Source organism: Cynocephalus volans, chromosome 3, assembly GCF_027409185.1.
Source record: "Cynocephalus volans isolate mCynVol1 chromosome 3, mCynVol1.pri, whole genome shotgun sequence".
NCBI classification, from domain to species: domain Eukaryota; kingdom Metazoa; phylum Chordata; class Mammalia; order Dermoptera; family Cynocephalidae; genus Cynocephalus; species Cynocephalus volans.
The window spans coordinates 143,799,193-143,823,674 of NC_084462.1; the positions used below are offsets into that span (position 1 = coordinate 143,799,193).

Genomic DNA, 24,482 nt, shown 5'->3' on the forward strand with positions numbered 1-24,482 from the left:
TAGAAATGAGCAGAGGTGAGGTGTTGGATTCACTCCCCAGCTCTCTGCAGAGTATCATTTCATTGTGACAGCCCTTTGTGAAACAGGACTCTGCTCATGACCAGCCCTATGGAGTCAGTATCTCTGAAGCCCAGAGAAGGGAGTAACTTGCTGAGGCTCCCTTGGACTGAAAGTGGTGACAAGGTTCAAGTTTAGGTGAGGCTGCCTCTAACCCATCAGCCAGTAAGTTGTCTTCCACATGCATGTGGTCAATTCAGCATCTGGTACTCACCTCCTGTCTGTCCTGGCTCCCCTCCAACCTGCTGATATGGAAACAGCATTGCCTTTGGGAATGGATGATCTGAGTTCTGTTCTATTCTTGTTTTTCTCCATCTAAATGGCTTGAATCTGTCCTAAAGTTCCTTTGATCTGTGAAGTTCCCGTCATTACAGTGAAAGCAGGATCGCGGTGAGGGTCAAATGAGAGAATGCAGAAACACTTTGTACATGTGAAGCACTGTTCAAAAGTGAGTCAGTTCACGTGGTGATGACCACCTCCTTCCTCATACCGACGAAAAATGTCCTGCGGCTTCTCAATGGCCAGCAAAGACCCCCGCATGGTGGGGATGGTAAACACGCAAAGAGTAGGAATTGTGGAGCTCCTTTTGTTCTTGGTGAAAAGAAAATGATAAGCAAATTTCAAATATTCGATAATTTATCAAGTTTTCTACTTAGGTTTATGAACCCACAAACTATTCCACCCATTTTTTCCATAATAATATACGTTGCTGGCAAGTATATAGTTAAATTGTGCCAAGTTAAATTGGCATCCTCATATGTTTCTGATAGCATTGTAAATCCTAATCGTTTGTAAATAATTTGATAATCTCTACCAAGACTTATAAAAATGTTTATACTCTTGAATCTGTTGATTTTATTTCTGATAATCTAGCCTACGTAAACAATATAAAGAATGAAATGTTGTGCATAAAGTTATTTAATTTTCAGTGCTTTATGTTTTTATGTATTTATTTAAATTTATTTTTTTGACTGATGTCTCCCCAATCCCCCACCTCTCAGTTTCTGTAACCACCATTCTACTCCCTACTTCCATGATTTTGACTTTTTTAGATTCCACAAATATATAACAGGGATCATGTGGTATTTGTCTTTATGTGCCTGGCTTATTTCTCTTAACATAACGTCCTCCAGGCTCATCCACGTTGTCACAAATGACAGGATTTCCTTCTTTTTTAAGGCTACATAGTATTCCATTGTGTGTATATTCCACATTTTCTTTGTCCATTCATCCATTGATGGGCACTTAGGTTGATTCCATATCTTGGCTGTTGTAAATTTGTGCTGCAGTGAACATGGAAGTGCAGATATCTATTCAACATACTGACTTCATTTTCTTTGGATTTATATCCAGTAATGGAATTGCTGGATCACGCGGTAGCTCTATTTTTAATTTTTTGAGGAATCTCCATACTGTTTTTCCTAATGGCTGTACCAATTTACATTCCCACCAACAGTGTACAAGGATTCGCTTTTCTCCACAACTTCACCAACACTTATCTTTTGTCTTTTTGATAACAGCCATTCTGACAGGTGTAAGGTGATACCTCATTGTGGTTTTAATTTACATTTCCCTGATTAGTGACGTTGAGCATTTTTTCATATACCTGTTGTCCATTTGTATGTCTTTTTTACAGCTATGTCTATTCAAGTCCTCTGCTCATTTCTTAATTGGTTTATTTGTTTTCTTACTATTGAGCTGCTTGGGTTCTGTATATATTTTAGATATTAACCCTTTAAGAGATGTGGGGTTTGCTAATTTCTCTCATTCTGTAGGTTGTCTCTTCACCTTGTTGATAGTTTCCTTTGCTCTGCATAAGTTTTTTAGTTTATTATAGTCCCTTTTCTCTATTTTTGCTTTTGTTGCCTGTGCTTTTGAGGTCATCTCCAAAAAATCAATCATTAGCCAGGCCCATGTCATGGAGCTTTTCCACTGTTTTCTTCTAATGTCTTTACAGTTTCAGGTCTTATGTTTAAGTTTTAATCCATTTTGAGTTGATTGTTTTATCTGGTATGAGATGAAGTTTTAATTTCATTCTTCTGCATGTAGATATCCAGTTTTCCCAACACCATTTATTGAAGAGACTGTTCTTTCCCTGTTGTATGTTCTTGGCATCTTTGTCAAAAATCAGTTGTAAATCTGTGGATTTATTTCTCGGCTCTGTATTCTGTTCCACTGGTCTATGTGTCTGTTTTTATGCCAGTACCATGCTGTTTTGATTACAGTAGCTTTGTAGGAGATTTTTAAATCAGGTAGTGTAATGCCTGTAGCTCTTTTCTTTTTGTGTAAGATTGCTTTGGCTTCAACGCATTATTTATAATAAGAAAATACTAGAAACAACTTCAGCATTCAGCAATTGGTCTATACTTAAATAATTTACTATTTGATGAGGATTTTCAGTCAGTAAAGAGATAATTGTATACTAAGCAGTTAAATCATTTCACATCAGACACTGTCTTGAGCACCTAACATGTATTAATTATTGCAGGTAATTCTTATAACAGCCCAATAAGACAGATACAGTTGTTATCTTAATTTTGGTGAAGTGAAACACTGAAGAGTTAAGTCACTTGCCCAAAATCTAACACAGAAAATGATGGTACTAGGAAGTTAGAGCCCAGGACATAATACAGGATTTATGATGATGAGCGGTATGTATCCATATTGGGTTCTGCCCAAGACAGTGAATTGGCAAACCTGACCGCAATCCATGGCAAAAAAAAAAAAAAAAAAGATTGGCAGATTATTCCAGTAAACTATCAGCAGCTGTATTAAGGTAGTGGAATTATGGATGATTATTTTTTCTATTTACCAAATTTGGTAATATGATTATATTTCTTTAATAGTGGGAGTGGGAGAAATAAGCCATTCTTAAGCCAGGGAGGGCCCTCGGGACATGGGTGCAGACCTAGTAAATGCTGCCTCCCCCACTCTTTCCAGGCTAAATTCACTTCTCACTCCTTTTATCTTAGTCAATGACTGTTGTGTCAGCAGCTGAGCCTCCTGGCATTTATGGGCGGGAATCTGTCTCCTGCCCCCACCCCCAGCTCCCAGGGGCCTCCACTTTGGTTTTCCTCCTGGAGCCCTGAGCTGATTGCCAGAGAGAGAGAGAGAGACAGAGATGGAAGGGGGAGGAGGGAAAGAGGAACAAAGTCACAAAGAGGGGCAGTAGCAGGAAGGAGGAGTGGCAAAGTAAATATTTGTCAGATGCCTTAGTCTTTGTTCAGAGACCCAGTTTATTGAAGCAAAGGTTTCCATTTGGAAAACATAAGACACTCTGTGCCCAAGAGCTGCCACTTGCCAGGAGGCCCAGGGCCCAGGTCAGAGAGCTGAGTCCAGGTAGCGCCTCATTCTTTGGGGCATTACTTAAGTCTGTGTTTATATCTGCTGCACTCCTGTGGGCCACAGAATGGTGAGACCCCCGCGCAGGGACACAGGAACTGCCTCTGTGCATTCCTCTGCCTGCAGGTCCTTCCTCGGGACGTGTGGGCTACTGATGGGGCGTCCTCGTCCTCATGGTGTCAGCCTGCAGGGCCATAGCTTTCCATAAGAAGCCACTCCTCACATGTTGGTCACCAAAGCTGAAATCTTATTTTTAAAGGGTAGGGTGACTAGGGATCTTGTGAACTAACTGCCATCAGAGTACATGCTGGCACAAAATGATTTCAGCATGCTTCAGATATGTTAGGGAAGGTCACCTGGCCATGTGAGTACAAGGGAACATTCTTGTCTCTGTATTATTTTTCCGTTGTTGTTACATTAATGTTAGTGAAGGCATGCGTGACAGAGAAAAGCCAGACAACAAGGTAGTTCTGTGGCCCTGGAATCAACCTTTCTCTGTCTTCAGGCCCTCAGTATAAGAGCTCTGAGTTCTAACTCTGGCTTAACCAACAGCCCAGTTGAACTTCAGAAGGTCTCTCGCCTTTTATTTTTTCCAGATAAGCACCTCTACCTCACTCTGTGTTCTTCCCTCAGGAGCAGCCCCAGCCTATGCTCTTCAGGCCTGTGCTCCTCAGCCTGCCCCGTGCTCCTCAGCCTGTGCTCCTCAGGCCTGTGCGCCTCAGCCTGTGCTCCTCAGCCTGTGCTCCTCAGCCTGCCCCGTGCTCCTCAGCCTGTGCTCCTCAGCCTGTGCTCCTCAGGCCTGTGCGCCTCAGCCTATGCTCCTCAGCCTGCCCCGTGCTCCTCAGCCTGTGCTCCTCAGGCCTGTGCGCCTCAGCCTGTGCTCCTCAGCCTGTGCTCCTCAGCCTGCCCCGTGCTCCTCAGCCTGTGCTCCTCAGCCTGTGCTCCTCAGGCCTGTGCGCCTCAGCCTATGCTCCTCAGCCTGCCCCGTGCTCCTCAGCCTGTGCTCCTCAGGCCTGTGCTCCTCAGCCTGCCCCGTGTTCCTCAGCCTGTGCTCCTCAGCCTGTCCCGCGCTGCACGTGGCTGGCCCGGCCCTGCGCACCCCCGGCCCCTCCAGCTCTCTTCCTTTCCCGCTTGTTCACTGAGCATCTGGCAGCATGGCCAGGCCTGGTTGCCTGCTAGGCTGCTGCCAGCGGCAGGGTTGGGGGAGGGGGATTGGCCCCTGGAGCGGCACTACTCTGTTGTGCTCTGAGTTGCTGTGACATCATGGGCAAAGGGAAGAGGCCCCATGACAGCAGGTTAGGTGAGGAGAAGGGGAAGGACAGCCGAAAAGCTGGAAGACTCTTCCCTTCTCAGAGGCAGGGATTCTGAAGAGGCCTCTGTTAATGCCTCAGGAGAGCTGGTTGATTCTTGGAGCCTAAATGCAGTGAGCTTTGCAGAAGGGATGGGTGAAAAACCAAAGAGCAGTTCAGTGACACCCTAGCGTGTGCTCTAGGTACTTACGTTCATCACCAGTGTCTATAAAACTGCACATTGGCATTCCATAAATATCTGTTGAATGAAATATCTCATTTAATACCCAGAACAATCCAGGAAGCTGTAGGTGCTGTCACCCTCATTTTAAGGTTCCAGAAACTGAGGTCCAGAGAGGTTAAACAACTTGCCCCAGATCACACAGCAAGCAAGAGCCAGCATATGGATTCTTGACCAGGTTGTCCAGTTTAATAATATATATGCCATTTCCATTATATCACAAATAGAATTTTTTTCTCTCTGCAATATATACAGCTGAGAAAAATAGTGTCAGACAGGAATAAAGGCAATTTTTCACAATATGTAGTTTTTGTCCTTTTATGAAATACCTACAGATATTTCCTCTTATCTGTTTGGAACTAGGTTTCCTCCTTTGTCAGAGGAACAATTGTAGAGAACTATATTTCTCTACAAATACGATTTGGTCTGCTTATGGGTCATTTGTTGTAGTTTGCCTTTGGCTTAGATCAAAATAGAAAATGAGCCAGAACATGGTGTTTCCCATCTCTGCATGTTCCCAACTTATTGTGTTCCTTCTTTCTCTCAGGTTATTAATTGTGTATATACATCCAGTCAGACTGGATCTGACTCTGGGGCAAGCAGATGGTTGACCCACCTCCTTCTCAGTTGAAGATCCTCTGGGGACAAAATGTGCTTAGGCTATCTCCAGGCTGTGGAGTTTTGGGGGACAATTTGGGACCTTTGTTTCTGTCCTCTTGGGCTACCAAGCTTTCTGCCTTTCTTTTGCTAAATAGGGCCACAAAAATGAATGGGAAATAAGAGAACCTGAAGTTCAAGCTGTTCCTTGGGGTCTGTCTCTTTGGGTAGGACTGCCAAGACATTTGGTGTGACAAAAGCATGGGAAACAGTCGGGCTGCTTTTCAGTTTGAGGTTGGCTGTTGCAGCTGGCCTTATTGTTGCAGCCATCATCATCACTGACGAGCTAGAGATTGGTAGACCCGCTGCCTCTGCACACAGCTCCACCAACCGTGTTACAAATATGTGGAGTTGTGTGCAGTTTCCTTTGACATAACTGGGGCTTGACCAGGGTCAGACTTCACCCCTGTGTTTTGTGATGACTGAAGGCTTTTGGGGTGGTGACTGCTTGGTTATGTTTTCCCTGACCACAACTGGGCACCCTTCGAACTTGCTGAGTTACAGATACTGTGGTCTCAACAGGGTCCTTTACTGAAACATCAAGTGCCAGGACCGGTTCCAGGGATGAGAGTGAGGTTGGCTTTCTGCCAGATAGTTTAGTGAAGAATCAATCTGTCCAGGATCATACTGAGTGCGAGGCCAAAGAAACAGTTCCTGAAATCTTCAGCCTAGTTGGGAAGAGAAGAGTAATATACATTAAATGTCACTCAGTGCACAGGAATAGCATGTAGTGAATGTACTCCTTATACTACAAAAGTAAAGAGGGTTGATAGTGAACGCAGGTCTGGGGGATTCTCTTACCTGTGTGCCAGTCTTCCCACAGAAGTGCAACCAGAGTGGCTAACATCACCAAAAGCTAACATCTTTGCTTTAAGCAGCCCGCTGGGCATGGCCTGCCCATGTTTCCCTAGGGAGCTGGGTTGACTCCTCCCGTCACTGACTGGGACATCTGGGCAGGACCTAATGCTACATCTGTCAGTGGTTGGAGTGGGTCCACCCCACCCTGAAGACAGAATCCCATGGCATAAAAACCCAACTGCTTTGGATTGAAACCATAGGCTGTAATATGTTCTAGTTTTGAAATACTTGAGTTTTCTACAATTACTTCATCACTGGTAAGAACCCAGCCGTGTCCATCTCTTCTAGGCCCCAGAACTATCCAGGGCCTCTCATGAGCAGAAAGAGCCTCAACAGTGTGGAGTTAGCAGACTTGGAAGTGTAGAACTGCCCACTGGCAGGCTAGGATACGAGGTGTTCATTCATTCGACAAATACGCACTGCATGCCTGCGAGGTGTAAGACTCAGCTGGAAGCCCTGACGACACAGATGTGAACAAAACAGAGAGCAGTCCCTGCCCTCAGGAAGCTCATGTTCTTGTGGGGAAACTCATGAACAGGCTGTTCAGCAGGTGACCCTCCATGGTGGGCAGGTCCTGGTGGTGCTTCCTGGATTTCCATCTAGGTCAGGCTCAGAGCAGCCATCTGCTTAGAAGGGAGTCTAAGGGGCTTCTCTTGAACCTGCATTTGCATATCAAGTGCACCCTTGTTTTCATGTGGTTTGTAGTGAATTTGGGACCTGCTGGAGATGACTGGAGGGAGGGGCACTGTCTCTGGTTGGTGATGGGTTCTGTATCACTGTAGGGGGTAGGGGGCAAAGCAGGAGCCGTAAGCGGAAGCCCCAGTGTGCTCCCTTGCTCACCATCACTGTTTGCATGCTCTTTCTCATGCTGCTGGGTGGACAGGTCTGTGCACTGACAGCCCCTGCACCTGGCTGCAGGGACACCCTGTCAGCCGCCCCTCCCCACCCCCATATTAACCTGTGTGCCATCAAGACTGACTCTACTCTTGTTCTTCAAGGTTCCTTTTCCTGCCTCCTGTTGTCAGCTGATACCTTGGCTCCATCTCACCAGCAGACCCTCCCCTTTCTGCTGGAGGGCTTTGGCATGCCCCATCCTCATTGGGGCCACCCAGGGAGTTCCTGTTTCCTCTCTGTGGGCGGCTTCCGACTTTTAGTATATTTGAACAGCAAGAGAGCCCGCTGTCTTTTGAGCTCATTCCTACCCACTCCTGGTCTGTAATGGTTTATTGCTTAGGTGTTGCAAAGGGAGTCTTGGAGCTCTTCCTGAAGTCTCTTAATTCCATTCTCATGGCATATGACATTTTACACATTAAGGTGATGTCATATATAATTCTGAACAAAAACAAAAGAGAAGAGTCCCTCCAACCAAGCTCCTCCCCTCCTCTCCATACATGGTTTTCCATTTCTGTGCAGTGGACCATGGGAAGCGCCTCTGTCTGTTTCCTGTTCTTCCAACTGTCCTCTGGCCGCCTCGCTCCCCGGGGAGCCCTGAGCCCAGGCGCCTTGGTGTTGGCTGAGGGAATGTGAAGTGGAAACTAGCCTGTGCCTGCACCAAACCCAGACCTCCTACACTGACATCTATCTGCCAGTGGTGAAAGGCAGCTCAAAATGAGTTAGACACGACCAGGAAAATTAGGGAGCAAAAATGGCAGGGGTGACTGGTTAAAGTTCCTCTTCCAGGAGACTTTGGAATTTAGAGCTTGCTCATTCCCTTGGTTTGTCCCTCTTTACTTGGCTTCAGGACAGATCTGTAGCAGGAAGTTCCCTTCCACATTGCTCAGAACTTTACCCCCACCAGCTTGACCCTCACCACAGGTCAGATAATTTTCATAATCTAGTGGCTGGTGAATTTTCATCCTTTGCAGTAAAAAAAATTCACGTATTTGCGTAGTACAATGTCATTTGCCCACCTCTGACATTTGGGCTGGATAATCTTTTGTTATGAGGGGCTGTCCTGTGCATCGTAGGATGTTTAACGGTGTCCCCGGCCTCAACTCACTAACAGGTGGTAGCACCTCCCCAGTTATGACAACCAAAAATGCCTCCAGACATTTCCAAATGTTTCCTGGTGGGAAAAATCTCCCTGGCTAAAAGCCACTGCCTTACATGACTGTCAGGTGATCTATCCTTGATATAAGTCAGGTGGGCTAGAAGATCACTCTTCTTTTTACAGGGGCCAAAGCAGACTAAGTCAAATCTTCTTTATAAAAATATGAGCATTATCATTTTTTTTCTGAGTTTGCAGAAAAGCAAAGTTCTGGTTGGGGGCTCATTATAGCTGTCAGTGGTGGCAGTGTTGCACTTGCAGGGACAGGGCCCCTGAGTTGGGGGAGACAGCAGAGTGCAGGGTCTGTTTAATGTGAGAGAGTAGGGCCAGCACACTGCTGGCAGCTCTCAACAGTGAAACCTGCTGCATGAGAAGACAGACTTATCAGAGCCTGGGGGCATCTACAGAGCAAAAGATCAGCTCACTCAGCATATATTTAAAATGGGTTGTGTTAAAAAGCAAGCAGTAAAACTACTGCAGCTTCTCTTGTTTTGGCATTTAATGATTGCGCTTTCACATTACCAACAAGGCATTGAATCAGTGGCATTTATGAAAACCTTCCTCTCTGCCCCAAACTCACAAGGATGCCTGTGTGTGAGTCAGATTCCCATCCTGTGTCTGGTGCAAATGGCTGGATTTTACAAACAGAGATAATCAAGGCTTTAAGAAACATTTCCCAACCAGTGTGGAAAAATGTGCTGAGAGCAATGAGTGTACTTGGGGAGAGAGCAAACTTAACTGATATTTTTCTTTTGTTTTCCATACATAGAAATGTCATCTTAACTTAAAAATATATAGATGTATTAAATCCTGTCTTCCAAACTGAGTGGTCTGTAAATATTGAAAGTAGACCCTAACCACCAGAGACATTGGCTGTTTCTATATCGAATGGTAATATTGTACCTATCTTGCATCTTTACTTCGATTGAGTAAATGTTTATTGTGTGCTAGAAACTGAAGACATAAGGAAGAATGAAATGTGGACCTGCCCTTCAATTGCTTACAGTAAAGGTTGTGAAAACACCATGTGGTAGAGAGAAGAAAGTCATAATTGCTCCTTGGGGAGATTGGAAGGGCTTTCCAGAGGAGGGGCTGTCTGGGCTGTTTTGAGGATGATAGAAGCCCACAGTCACAGGAGGAGGGGAGGGCCTCCCAGATAGTAACAGCAGCACAAAGGCACATAGGCTTGAAATTGCACAATATGCCCAGAAAACCCCAAATGACAAGGTGCAGCAAGATTGTAAAGAGGAAATGTGGGGGTGGTGAAGAAGCAAAGTCATAATGGGTCCAATGTCCTTTGCTAAGAAGCTTAGACTCATTCTTAGAGGTGGAAGAGCCAGCAAAAGATTATAAGTCAGGGAACAACAGAAGGTTTGCATTTTAACTTCCAATACTATGTTGAATGGATGTGGCAGAAGTATGTGTCCTTGCCTTGTTCCGGATCTTAGAGAAAGGGCTTCGGTTTTTCACCATTGAGTGTAATGTTAGCTGTTGGCTTCTCATAGATAGCCTCTATTGTGTTGGGGTACATTCCTTCCATACCTAATTTGGTGAGAGTTTTTATTATGAAACGATGTTGAATTTTTTCAGATGCTTTTCCTGCATCTAATGAGATGGTCGTATGGTTTTTGTCTTTCATTCTGTTGATGTTATATATCGCATTTATTGATTTGAATATGTTGAACCATCTTTACATCCCAGGGATAAAGACATTTCTCAAAAGAAGACATACAAATGACCAACAGATATATGAAAAAATGCTCAACATTGCTAATTATTAGGGAAATTCAAATTAAAATCACAGTGAGATATCATCTCACACCTGTCGGAATGGCTTTTATCAAAAAGATGAAAGATAAGTGTTGGCAAGGATGTAGAGAAAAGGGAACCCTTGTACACTGTTGGTGGGAATGTAAATTAGTATAGCTATTGTGGAAAACAGTATGGAGATTCCTCAAAAAACTAAAAACAGAATTACCATATGATCCAGAAATCCCACTTCTGGGTATTTACTCAAAAGATTTGAAATCTTTGTTGAAGAGATATCTGCACTACTATGTTCATTGCAGCTCTATTCACAGTAGCCAAGACAGAATCAACCTGGGTCCATCAACAGATGAATGGATAAAGAAAATGTGGTGTGTAATGGATGGAATTGGAGAACATTATGTTAAGTGAAATAAGCCAGGCACAGAAAGACAAATACTGCATGTTCTCACTTATATGTGGAATCTAAAACAGCTGAACTGATAGAAGCAGAGAGCAGAATGGTGGTTACAGAAGCTGAGGGGTGGGAGGAATGAGGAGATGATGGTCAAAGGGTACAAAATCTCAGACAGGAGGAATATGCTTTTTTCTTTTTTTGAGTTCTGTTGGACAACATGGTGAATACAGTTAATAATAGAATATTATTTCAAAATTGCTTAGAGAGTAAATTTCAAAAGTTCTCACCCCCCCAAAATGTTAAGTGCTTGGGGCAGTGGATATATTAACTAGCTTGATTTAGTTATTCCACATTCATAAACTATAACATGTTGTACCCCATAAATTTATAGAATTATAAATTGCCAATTTACAATTTAAAAAAAGAAAAAAAAAAAAAGAATTGGATTTTAGAAGGCTCTCTCTGGTTGCTGTCTGCAGAAGGAGGAGACTGGAGGTGCCAGACCTGGTAAGGACACTGAACCAGTGGCCACTGACCTGCCTGCCTCAAGGCAGCTATTGTGGAAGTGGAATCAAGGAAACACTAAAGAGTTGGACTCAACAGGAGTTTTTAGGAGGAGTAGCCAGGGTCAGGCCAGTTGGGGACCTGGGAAGAGTGAAATAAAATGAGTTCAGTTGTGGGGAACTTCAGTGGTAAAATGTTTGTCTGCCAGAAATACAGTTCAGATGTGACATTAGATTTTGTTGTCGTCAGTGTCCTCTTGGTATAGTGGAAACTATAATATAAAATCTTTCAGTAGGTGTTTATAGAGGGAGAAGAGAGAAGAGCTGGAGAAGGAATTCTAAGTAAGATAGAAAAAGTCAGAAAGAAGAGGAATCAGAAGTAGTTTCGTAGGAGGAGAAATCAGGTACCAAGTCAAAGGCATTTCACCAAAGGACTCAAAGCTATCTATTGGATCTGGCGTGAGGTTGTTGGTTTTGCCATCTTGATCTGTGCTTTTTATCTTTGGGGTTTAAGGGCTGATCTGAACATCATTTAATCAACCGAAGCATCCCTGAAAAGTTAACACAATGTCCTCTCCCTGTGTAAACCTTTTAAACTGTTTCTGATTGCTTTACCTCTCCTCTTACTGGAGCTATGCCTCTTTTACTTTAGTCTCTATACCTTGATAGTAAGTTCTACATCTTTCTTCCACAGTGGACAGTGGAGATCAATATTTAACCCAGATTGCAAAATGGTATAGGAGGAGATTGTGGGTGAGGGTTTTGCTTGGATAGATTTTGTTCTTCAGCCAAAGGGCCAGAGAAGAGCTTGTCATGGCTGCAATGGAAGAAGCAAACTCTCAATAGCATGTGGAGTGCACATTCCAAATGGAAACTTCCACAAGTGAAACACTGTAGAGCAGAGGAGGAAGGAGCTGATTCTCAGCCAGTGGATTCCCAGGCTTCGTGTCAAGGCAGATATGGAATATTCTTGGCCATATTCTCAAGTTCTCCAACAGGGTGAAATGTCTCATTAGGCAGCTATAACCCAGAATCTCCTCCCACAAGGCTAAAGTGTCTAATTCATCCACAGGTCAGAAGGAGAGATGACATCTTGGCTTTTTTAAAGAGTTTGCAAAGTTTAGTAATCTCTGTTACCCAAAAAAAAAAGATCTAAGTAAATGAAATGGAATTTTTGTTCTTTATTCTATAGCCCTGTACAAACTAAGTTCATAAATGTCTTTAATAGACCTGCTCCTATTTCATGCTTAAACCAAAATTTTTATAAATAGAAATGCACTATGTGAAATAATGACTTAAAGGAATCCTATTGAGCATGCTTTTGTTAAGTGACTAAACCTTTTTTCAAGGGTGAACAATCACCTAAGATATCTTCTTTGTGAATCTAAGTTTTAGTGTATTTCAGATGGGTCATTTTTGATCAGGAGACATTGCTCAAGTGCCTTTCTCAACCACGGGGTGGGGGGGGACGCTCCAAAGGTTAGTGAAGTCTAAATGATTAGCCAATCAAAATTAAAACACCATGTCCAGTTGTAGTAATCATCTTCCCTCAAAGATGCCTGTTTTTCCAGGCTAATAAAAATAATCTTTATATGGTATAGAGATCATAGTATTAATACAATGTCCTCTTATTTCCATTAACTTACTTAGTAGTCCAGCTAATTGTAGAACTTCATAGAAGTAGCATTGGAAAAGTATGCATTTAAAAGCATGCAGCTTTTAAAAAATTATGATCTTTAAAATATCAGAAAATATTACGCGACATAAGTGAAAAGGGAAGAAGATGTTTTTCGTCGTCTTTCTATTTCTTTAAACTAGCTATAGAGTGTTAAGTATAATTAGGTCATAAGGGGGAAGTTAAATTTAGTTAAAATTACCTTGTAAATTTCTCATTCACCCTGAAATCTCCAGTTCTTGGGACGCTAAAGGCCACAAATAGTTTGTTTCTCTTTGCACTTAGGCGTCTATCTCTGGTTGTTAGGATTATAGGTGATTTTATTTTCATTTTATTTTTTCCCTTCAATTCTCCATGTATTTACTTTGTAAATTACATTTGGACTATGGACGTATAATTACTTTTATAAACAGCAAAACCAAAACTTTATAAAGGAAATGAAGTGGCATCAACAGACCTGGTTCTCTTACTTAACTCTTCCACAAACTACTTTAACTATGGGCAAGATACTTCACTTCTTTGCACTTTATTTACATAAAATGGTTGGGTACAACTAATCTTGGCAATTTGTTCCAACTTTTCTAAAGTTCTTGTTTAAATTTCATCAGGAAACAAAAGAGGTCTTCTGCTATTTTAGTTCCCCAAGTATTTATTAACCTCTACCATGGTCCAGGCACTATGCTTGGTGCTATTAAAGATACGTCACTTAGCATCTGGACTTTGCCTTCAAAGGTTTCAAGTCCTCCATGGCAGACTAGAGCAAGTGTACAAAGCCAGCACAGCCCAGCACAATGACACTGAGCAAGCTGTGTGTGGACCAGAGATGCCAAAGGAGGCTCCACCAGGAAGGGGCGACTTGGGGTCTGACTTTGTATATCCCTGATCATATGTTTACTGCTTATTTATGCTTTAAAGAACATCCCGGCCTGAATGTTCTGCAGTGTGTTAAACTGCAAGTCAGATTCCGTCTTTGTTTACCTAGTCTGGTTTCTATGTCGGTAAGCCTTGTCCGGTTTCATTATGAGAGATGGCTATAATGCATCCAGATTACCAAGAAAACACTTGGTCTTTGGAAAGGCTCTGTGTCTCTCCGGGTTTGAAATAAAAGTTCCTAAGGGTTTCTTATATTGGAGACATATTTCACCTTCCCAAAGACTAGTCTCTGAGCTCAGACAGGATATGTCTTGCCTGTGAGCTTGACAGAGGGGTTGCTGGGTGATTGAATTAACTTCTGACATCTTCTGGACTGTACAAAATGATAAGTTAAAAAAAAAAAATGAAGCCATTGGACTCCCCCTCATTGTTTCTTCCTTGAAGGCTTTGTAATCTTTCTTAATGTGGTTAAATTCAAGTTGTTTCCAGTTCAGACATGGTGCAATCAGATTTCCTCACGAGGGTGCTTTTCCACTGTGACCTCTTTGACGTCAGTAACTGTTTCCTGTTGATTTGAACTCACTTTTCACCCTGTGTATATGACTAAAATAATAAAGCAATGGCATTTAGAAGAAATTCAACATAATGCTCCCTATTACAGGCAATTTCCTTCTCTTTGCCTGCAACTGTCAATAGCACACTGCTGCTTTTGAGACAGGGTGGGTTTGTTGTTCATATAGAAATATCCCAAAGCATTTCCAAGGACTTGGGTAAGTAAATATAGATGTGGCTCCCAGCTTAACATTGCCTCAAGGTAATAATAAAGTACTTATAACTTTAAATGTTATTTCTATTATTTGAATTATTTCCAAATGGTGATCTGCATCCTCACTATAATCCTGAGTGACTGTTTCTTACTGCCTTGGTTTCCAGAATGATAGGTACATGTTCAAATGAGATTTATATCTGTAAATTGTAGGGTCTATGGATTTTTGTTTTAAATAGAGAAAAAAAATCTTTCTCAATCTGGTTATAAGAATAAACTATAAAGAATTTTCTTCTATAAAGAATCAACTTTATAGAAGAGAATAGATACCATAAAAAGTCTCACTTGCAATAATGTTTGCAGTCCATAGAGGAGCACATTTGCTTTGCAATAATAATAATAATTTTCATTATAAAGCCATTAAAATAGAGAATATGAATTACATTTGATATTAGAAAATTTATCATAACTGAATGTTTTGGTTATCAGATCTGGTTTTGTAATCCCTTACTTAGCAAGCACTTCCCAGAAAGAAAAGTCCTTACCAGGTCAAGGCCATTACCAAATGGCATCAGGAAATGTCCCTGCGACACACAGCTGGGCTAGAACTCCTTCCTACTCCTGGACCCTCTAGATTCCTGTCCCCCACCGAGGATTGGGGAAGCTGCTGCAGCTGCTGTTTCATTCCTGTTTACTCGTGAGAGTGTGTGTATGTGTTCACGCCTCCGCCAGTCTGAGAGGTCCATGAGGGAGGCACCATGCCTGTGTCCACAGCATGCAGCTCACTGCTGCGTGTGCTGCAGCTTGAGCTGAGGGGCCTCCCCGTACCTGGCCCAGCTGGCCATCCAGAGCCCCAGAGCAGACAGCCATGGCGGGCGAAGCTGTAGTAGATGCCACAGTGACACCTCAGTATCTCATTCCTGCCCATGCTCACTCTACAGTCACCCACCTTAGGTAGTGTCATTTTGTCACTTGGACCATCTTGGCATATCACTTTTGTCTGCCCAGGTGGTTTGTCTTTAACTTTTCTTCGTGCACTTGCTCATCAGTTTTAACTCCTAAAGAACAATTCTTAACGAGAGTAATGAGAGGGGTTTTAGGAAATGCACACTACTTATTCAGGCAGCCACTATCAGTTCAGGGGACATTTTTACCACTTTGACCTGGAGAAGTAACAGCCCTGAACTGATAGCCAGGACAGAGAGTTGGCCCAGGCTGCAGCGAGTTAATGGAACCAGGGCAGGTGACAACAGGAATTCTATTATTCCCAGTCACCATCTCTTGGCCTCCATCACTTATAACTAACACAGGGGGCATAGGACAAAGATTTCTGGGTTGCTTTTATTCCCTGAGGTGTTCATCCCGTGTTAATGACTTGCCTTTGTGGTTGTGTGAATCAGAGACAAGAGAGGAGCAAGGGATAGACAAAGGGCTTGGCCACTTGGTTTTAGAACTGGGTATCCTACCACACAGGTTAGGGCAAAAATTACTATAGAGGAGCCAAAAGCCTCAGGTAAAGCTGTGCAGATGTGCAGGCTTGGTTTCTGTGAAATTGACTTCAGAAAACTGAAACGGCTATGTAAGTAGGTTTAAATACAGAAACAGTCATCTTTTCCATCTCTGCCAAGGGTGGGATTTGGAAATTCCACCCTGCCCTAGAAGTGACTCACAGCAACCTTAATCCATTGTGCAGTACCTCCCTAAATGCAGGATTCCCCAGAAAGGCTTTCTAGTTGGGCTTGTGAAGCACAGTTTGGTGTTTGTCAAGTAATCAGTGAAACTAGTTTTTTTTTAAAATTTTTTGATTTATGATTAGCATATTCATTCTCAAATAGCACAGACTGAGAGTGGAGTTGTAGGTGAGAGGTTATCTTCTGCCTCCTTTCAGAACTTTAAATACAGAGCTCTGCTTTGTAAAAGGCATTCGCTAAATGTGAAAGGTTTCCTGCAGGTTGATGGAACTCATTCCAAAGGAGAAAAATTTTGCTGGAGTGATTTGTTTTTGTGCCTGATGTTGTTTTATTATGTGTGGCATGTTCCAACACTTCCTGAAGTCTTTTTCAAGCAAGCCCCATAGCTGCCACCTGTTTAACCCCAGGCACTGGACTTATAATTCTAATAGAGGCCAGTAGGTGAGTGATCATGTTTATTAATAGGAGCTGAGACCCTGCTGTTCTCAGTTATGTGTGAGGAGGGGGTGAAATAAAACATCACTAACTAGCCTTTTGCTTTTTCTGCAAGCGCTTGATTATGGAAATAGTACAATTGCAGTGAAGCCTCACACTCAGCAACCTCAGCACTTGACAGCCTGTCTTCCTTTGCAGTCCCTCTGTCTACCTGCCACCAGTAGTTCATTTATCCTGACACCTCCTGCCTCCATCCCCACTCTCTCCTGACTTGTTCATCCTCATCCTTCAAGGCTGGGGAATTGGCTCCTCTTAGAAGCCTTCCTCAAATCCCACCCAGCCCCCAGATTGCTCAGGTGCCTGGCTCGGTCTACCCGTGTCAGTCTCATACCCCTCCACTGCACTTACTACAGTGGGTGACATGCTCTGTCAACATGTCTGTGGGCTTCCTGAGAGCAGGTGTGGACTCTCAACGTTTTAGGATACTTGGTTCCTACCCAGGACATGGCATAGCATGTGTGCTCCCTAAACACTTGTTCTTGTTGAGAACCTTAAAGGAAGCATAAAAGATCTCTGAAAGCTACAGTAGATACCAGGCAGCCTGTTTACCAGAACTCAGACCCTTGGCTCCCAGTGGATCCCCTGGGACCCAAATGAGAGCCAACTGAGTCTCATTTTGGATGTCATTCCAACAAGCCTGACGGCTGGCTACTTCAGGCTGCAGAAAAGCCATTAGGAGAGAAGGGTGGTTACTAGCATCCCTTAGTAATGGGCAGTAGGGACTTGAAGGTCCCTCTTTCTGTAGCTGCTTTCTGACTCCCATTCCTAAGTAACTGCCCAGATAGCCTTAAAACTACATCTTTCCAATGTCTTATCTTCCATCTTTCAGATGAAAACAAGAAAAATAAAGGAAGTACATGTGACTTTAGTGTGCTTCTAATTATGAGTAATACACATTCATCATAGGAACCTTGAAAGATACTAAAAAACAAACAAACAAATAAATAAATAAATAAAAGGAAGAAATAAATATCATCCCGGATCTCAAAACCAAAAGCTGACTTCCGTCACTGTATAGGTATTTTTTTTTGTCCTTTCTGTGCGTATCTCCAATATCTGCATCTTTGCCTTTAACAAATCATTCTTTACATTCATGTTTATGATCTTTTTAACTGAAATTCTTCATCAGAGCCACCAGCAGCAGCAGCAGCTACTGTTTATTGCACACCTGCTAGAAGGGGCCTGAGGACATGCTTAATAACATTTTATTTCTGTTGGTGGCTCCACCCCCCCACCCCCCCACTTGATAGGTGGATCTTTTTTCCTAGCCACTGGAGATTTGGTCATTTACCTCCAAAGTAATCTTGGAGAAATTGCTGCCGAATCTTTCCTCCCTCTGCAGCAGATATTTTAAATTTGGGTGAACAGAAGTGCAGGTAAACAAAGGATTTACAGCAAAAACATTTTGCTAGTTGATACACGTTTTTATTTTTCTATCTTGTGACATCATTTGAGGTCTTTGATAGGATGGACCATTACTTTTCATTAAATCGTCTTGTATCTCAGCTGGCTCATTTTCCCCTGCCTACTTGCTCAAGAGTTGCTTATAGCCACAGGGCTATGAATTGCACCCTCTGTGCTAGAGGTGCCAGACAGGAGTTTAGAAGTGTGACTCGCAATGAAAAGAAACAAGTACGGCAGAACCCATATTTTCGCAGTTGTATAGCTCACAATTCCCTTGCTGTGCAGCAGAGGTGAACATGCCAGCTTCTGTGTGTTTTCTTAGAGTCTACCTCCAGGGCAAGGAGACTGAGCAAGACTAGAGGGCAGTATTCCCCCTCCCCCCCCCCACCCCCATTTGGAATTTAGCCCCAGGTCTGACTTTTTAGACTTTAGGTATGAGAATGGTTTTTTTATGTGTGCATGTGAATTAGAAATGGATGAAATTTCCTTTGGAATACCCTTATCTTTTTGATGCCTACTGACTTAGAAACTCTTGCCAAGTGTACTAACTTAGAGCAGCCTACGGCATGGCCACTTACCTACTGACCCACTTCCAGCAATCAGGAACTGATGGTGTAGAGCGATTGGAATCCGTGTGACTGCCAGTCACATCCATGAAGAAGGTGAACAAGCTGGTTCACAAAATGTATAAGACTGACCTTCTTGCTGAGGGATAGTTCAGGGTGGCTTTACCACCTTAGTCTTCGTGAGGCCCCGCAGCTGCCCTTCAGATGAGTGCAGCATCACATGGAAACTTCTAGGCAGATGCGGCTTTTAGAGGTGTCTCCAGCAGATGCCTCTCCTCCAGCCCACCTCATTGCTAACCTGATGATTCCACCTAAGTCCTTCCCAGGTAGAAAATACAGGACAGCCATCGCTCATCAAAGCTGGCCCCAGCCAGTTCGGCCTCTCCCCTTGTCAGTCACACTCCAGTGACGGTGACTAGCTTAGACAGACGGCTTGCTATATTTGTGTAGTTTTCCTGTTGGCTCATATTGGCCAACCTAAAAGCTATGTTGGTGGTGATGGTTTTTGTTTTTGTGAATCTTGTCATCTCCTCTTCACTCTTAAATTCTGGCTTCTCATCAGCAGAGAGAGATGTTTAATGGATAAAGGGGAATTTTTTTCTTCTAGTGAAGGTGTTTCTTAAAATAGGGAACAGGAGGCCATATAAGATGTCGTCTTCTGTTAGGAATCTGCTTGATCACACCAGTGGTGTGGAGCTGAGCAAGAGCACGCGTGGTTCTCTGCCCATTATTCAGCTGCAAGTGTGTGCAAATATGCCTAGCAAAGTTGGTGGCACTTACAGCCCCAAATAAGGACAGGTTCTGTGTGTGCACATCCTCTGGTAAAATGCCAGTTTTCTCACAAAATGGCCTCCTGCCCTCCATCCGCCCAAAAGGATGTCACTGGCCCCGGCCGGATGGCACTCATCCTGCGTGCCTTAGTTCACACGCCACTAGCTCAGAGATCTCCCCCGACCCCCAAGCAGGTGACCGGATGTCACTTCTTCCTCCTCTTTTCCTCCACAGAATTTACCAGAATTTGTAGATTTGCTTGTTTGTGTGACTTTTTTTTTTTAAAGTAATGTGTGTTTCTTGCAGCAGATTCTATATGGTTGCGTCTGCTTTATGTCTGTTTTATCCTCTGTTAAGTCCCTAGCACTTAATTCAGCACCTGCTAACCAGGGAGATCATACGTGTTAGAAGGAGGGGGTGAGAAAATCCATTGATCTTAGAGGTTCTTGAGACAAAACGTTTTACACTATAAATTAGGAACATCACTTTTAAATTGAGACTTATACCTTTCTTTCATTAAGCGGTCTTGAATTACACAGCACATCATTCATACCACTTGTGTAGTACTTAGTGCACAGCATGGGTAGCATTTTCAAGAGTCCATTTCACTTGCTAGGTTGAGAGTCCTTTAGGTAGAGATGGCATTTGGCTCATGTCTGTGTTCCTATTCCTGACTTTTAATCTTCTGATAGACTGAATGGAATTTCTTACATGGAGGCTGTTCTGAAACTGACATTAGGCTTCTGTTTGGCTGACTTGTCTAAAGGGTTTTCCTTTTTCTGTGATGGTTCTCTAGCCACCTGTGAGGACTACAGCACCTGTTAGATGTCTCTTACTTTCTGTGATTAGCCTTGGATGTTCCAGATGACAGGCATTTGCCCTTGATTTGCGTTGCTCTCTTTTGGTTACATGGCTTTTAAGGTGCAGAGCTAGAACTAGAAGAACCATGGGCTTCTGATGTGTTCTCTACTTTTCATTTAAAGTAGAAATCCAAGGCTGTGTGGAATTACCTAAAAGAGACCCAGGTGTTGTCTTCTCCAAGGAGTCTAATCCCACCGGACCCATCATGCTGCTCCCTGGCCTGCAGTCAGGATGTTTCAGTGAATACGTCCATGTCACGGTCTTCTCCCCATGCTGTACCCCAAGGTGATAGGAGGCTGATTGAACTCTGGGCTAATTGCTACACCACGTTGGATCCTCTCTTGTGTTTATTTCCAGGATCGCCTGTTTTTTGTGATGGAGTTTGTGAATGGAGGTGACTTGATGTTCCACATTCAGAAGTCTCGTCGTTTTGATGAAGCACGAGCTCGCTTCTATGCTGCAGAAATCATTTCAGCACTCATGTTCCTGCACGAGAAAGGAATCATCTATAGGTGAGTTGTGGTTGCTGGCATCGTCTCTCCTAACTCATCCCCTGCGACCTCTCCTGGCTTGATCCATCCTTCCATTTTTAGTGATAATCAATTGAAATCTTTTCGGAATTAAATTGACAAAGGTTCTAAGTGTCCATTAGGGTAAACGAATAACTTAGTGATAAGCATTGCCTCCAAACTAAAACTTGCCTGTATGGTATTCCTAAAACAGACCTGAGAGGCTCAAAAGAGACTATTCATGAATTGGTTCAGCAAGGGTTTGCTAAGGGTCTGTTACAGACAAGCCCTGCAAGACACTAAACACGTTGTTCTCTTTTTTCTGTTTTAACATTTGAGGTGATGGGTTAATCATGGATCCATTCCATTTTTAAAATCCACACCTAAACTGGAGAGTTTGGAAAACTGTTACACTATGTTGTAATAAGAATCACGGTCAGATGGGGTGTGGGTCACCAGTCAGGAGTTAAGACGTGAATTGCCAATGAGCAGTGTCGTGCTTGGTGATGTCAATCATTTGCAGCCCCCTCCCCAGTATTATTTGATTCCATTTCGTGACATATGATCTTTTGATCATAATATACCATACTTTGAATGGGCTCAGAATCTAGTTGATGTTGTTAGATATCAGAACTCAACAGGTTTCAAATGAAACTTTAGTCAAGAGAGAAGGTTGGGTAAGGTGGGAAATGTAATAATGAATGTTAGACTATTTTTATTCTTAAAGTTTTCTCTTTTCCCTCTGTCAGTGTCCTCCTACTCTTTAAGTCGCGTAACTTAGTTGCCACATATACTCTTTTTTTCTCTTGAGATGCAATTGTTGCTTTTCTTTGGGAAAAATCAGAGCATGAATGCCAAAATAAGAATTTCCTGATTGAAATTTGCTATTTATTAGCCTTGCCAAATGCTGTTCCTTTTGTATTGACATCATCATCAAAGTGTAAGAGAGCTCTTACACATCACTATTAGAGTGTAAGAGAGCTTTGAAAATCGGGAATATTGTCAAACACCCTGGGAGTCAAATAGGGAGAGAATAAGGAGTGAGAATAGGAAAGAATGCAGTAGGACTGGTAGATTATGCCAGAAAGAAGTGGGAAAGCAAAGGAGGAAAGACAGGCACTATATGGAAATTTCTTCTAATTAATTCTCAGTGCAGAGTCCCAAAACCTCAACTAGATGTAGTCCTTTCATTACAGACCCCAGACACTGTATGGTAGAGAGTGGGTGCAGAGCTAGGCCCAGGCCTAGAGGACGGCAGTGGGAGCCATCTGCTTGAAGGTGATTGGCAATCTCTGCTCATTCTTAGGTTGTGGGGATGCCATGGGTTGCAGCTTTCTTGGCCAGGATATGGTGTTCTCCTGGTGGCTCTGTAGAATTTTCCCCTGTCTCACTTTCTGCCCAGCACATGATTTGTGGAAGCTGCTGGTACGATCTCTGATAATGGAGGGAGTCCTTCCGGAGGGTGGTATCAGACTCTGGGCAATGAGTTCTGTTTTTGTTCTTCTCTGTCACTTATCTACCCATCTCTGCTCTGCTTACCCCGAAGAGAGGCTTTTCCACATTTAATTTTTAAGAATAGTGATGTCTCTACTTGACAGGAATTTCTGTTGCAAATCAAAATAATAAGATTAACAACAACAACAAGAGCTAAACTAAACACTTGTTACAGGATCAGACTTTGTATTTCTCTCTTAATCTTCTTAACAATGTTATTATATAACAATAATATTATTTGCATTGTTTAGATGAATAACAGTCTTAAATAGGCTTAGTAATCAGACTACTAACTGGTAGTGAAGACTGAATTCAAGCCATTCTTTTAACCACTGAGCTACACTGTCTTCTCAAGAGAGACTTGAAGATTTAGAGTTACCACTAAAGAGAGGCTTCTTGTTACCCTTTCAGTAATAAGACAACATTAACTCGTTAAAATAAGGCAGAGCGGGGAAAAGCCCGAAGGTCTACATTCAGGTTTCCTTGAATCCTCAGAGGCTTTACCAAGCACATGCTACACTGAAGCAGGGCAGCAAGCTTGCTTTCCTGTGTTGGGTGTTAGTTCCACCCTCTCGGTCTGCTTGTTTCACTTTTCTTGAAGTACAGAGGAATGGACACTGTGACCCAATGTAGTTTCTGGTGAAGCAGTTTTCAGCCCACATCTTGAGAAGTATTATTTCAGTTCGTGGTATCTGTGGCTCAATTCTGAGAATTGATTTTAATTTGCTCTTGGACTTGAATCCCATGTTCAGGCTCTAACTGATATGGTTGACTTTCAAGGGAGCACATTTAATTAGGATAGATTCAAACGCTATTTTTATCCTGTGGATTTGTTTCACGGGATAATTTAATTCCGTTCAGGGTATTGGCTGGGAGCAGTCTTAAGGATAAGCCTTTGAAAGCCGAGTCCTTGGAATTCACACACAGTAAATGGCACATCTGGGTCACAGAGGGTGTGGATTTGATACAGAAGTCCAGCAAGGAACTTGGGAGCATCAGACAAGCTTGTGTATCATACGTGTCCTGGGATGGCTTTTATCTGAGCTAAAATAGTCTCCCCAGAAGATGCCTCTGACCTATACAAATAGAGTTGTTGTTTATTTGTTTGAGGGTTTTTTTTTTGGGGGGGGGGAGTTAATTTTCCAACAAGTTACAAAGATGGTCCCATCTACAAGTCATTGTGAAACAGGACGTTACAAGGTGGTGCCTTTGGCTCCCTGTGACGTGAATTTCTTCTTTAGCTGACTGTGTCTGTGTGAGAGGAGGCAGTCCAGTTACATTGACATGCTTTTCAAGTTGTGTTCTGACCCTGATTCTCAGATTGTCCACTTGTATTTTGTGGATGAACAGAAGCCCAGCTCCCAGGAGGTACAGCCAGAGAAGGGTCTGCCCCTTTGCCTTTGGTTGGAAGGTCTGAAACCTGAGAAACCAAGGCTGGGAGGTCGGCAGTCAGTGAGACAAGGGAAAACAAAACTATTCATTCCTTTGTTCTGGGCTTGGTGGCCTAGTGGGAACCCAGAGAGTGCTCATGAATAATTTAAACATGGCACTGACTTTTTACCGAGTCAAGCCCTACAGAAGACTTAGGGAAACAAAGAGGCATGCATCCATCCACCAGCATTGCAGGCGCCACTTTTCATCATGTTTCATAGACCATGTTAAAGGGGGAATCCAGCCATGGTGACATTTCAACCCAAACTCCTGTAGCCAGCCAGCATGCACCTGACTTGCTGCTTTTGAACAAAGCGTAGAACATACCTGAAATATGTTGGGTGAGGAAGTGTTTATAGAAGGGCACAGTTTAAACTTTGGTTCCTCCTTACCATGTTACACTTGAACATTTCAACACACACTTTTCACCTCGAGTAGGACATCTTTGTGCCTTACACGGTTCCTGGCATGCTGAGTACATGGTACTCAGTGTTTACTCGTAAACCTCCAAGTGCTTACTGTGGCATAACACTGTCTCATCTTCCAGATGTGGAACTGGCCCACCGAGAGAAAGCTTTTGCCCCACAGAGGCTGACTGCCAGACCCGACACACTGTCTTCTGCTCTCATTCTTATTTGTGTAGCACATTATTAGCTTTTAAAGAAAATCACCTTTGATTTCTCCTCAAATTGAGAAAAAAACTCTCTACCTAATTTGATTTTTTTTTTTTTAAATAAAGAATTTGGGAAGATTAGCATGTTCTCCAAGATAAGCTCTGTTAAACTAGT

The 24,482-nt window shown here is 43.0% G+C and overlaps 1 protein-coding gene across 1 annotated transcript in view; it reads left to right on the forward strand.

Annotated features, from left to right (window-relative positions):
• PRKCH (protein kinase C eta) overlaps positions 1 to 24,482 on the forward strand; it is a 231,878-nt gene that overhangs the window by 133,188 nt on the left and 74,208 nt on the right. Inside the window, exon 10 of the mRNA XM_063089164.1 lies at positions 20,618 to 20,772. Within this exon, the coding sequence (XP_062945234.1) occupies positions 20,618 to 20,772 (155 nt within the window). The remainder of the gene's footprint in view (positions 1 to 20,617; positions 20,773 to 24,482) is intronic.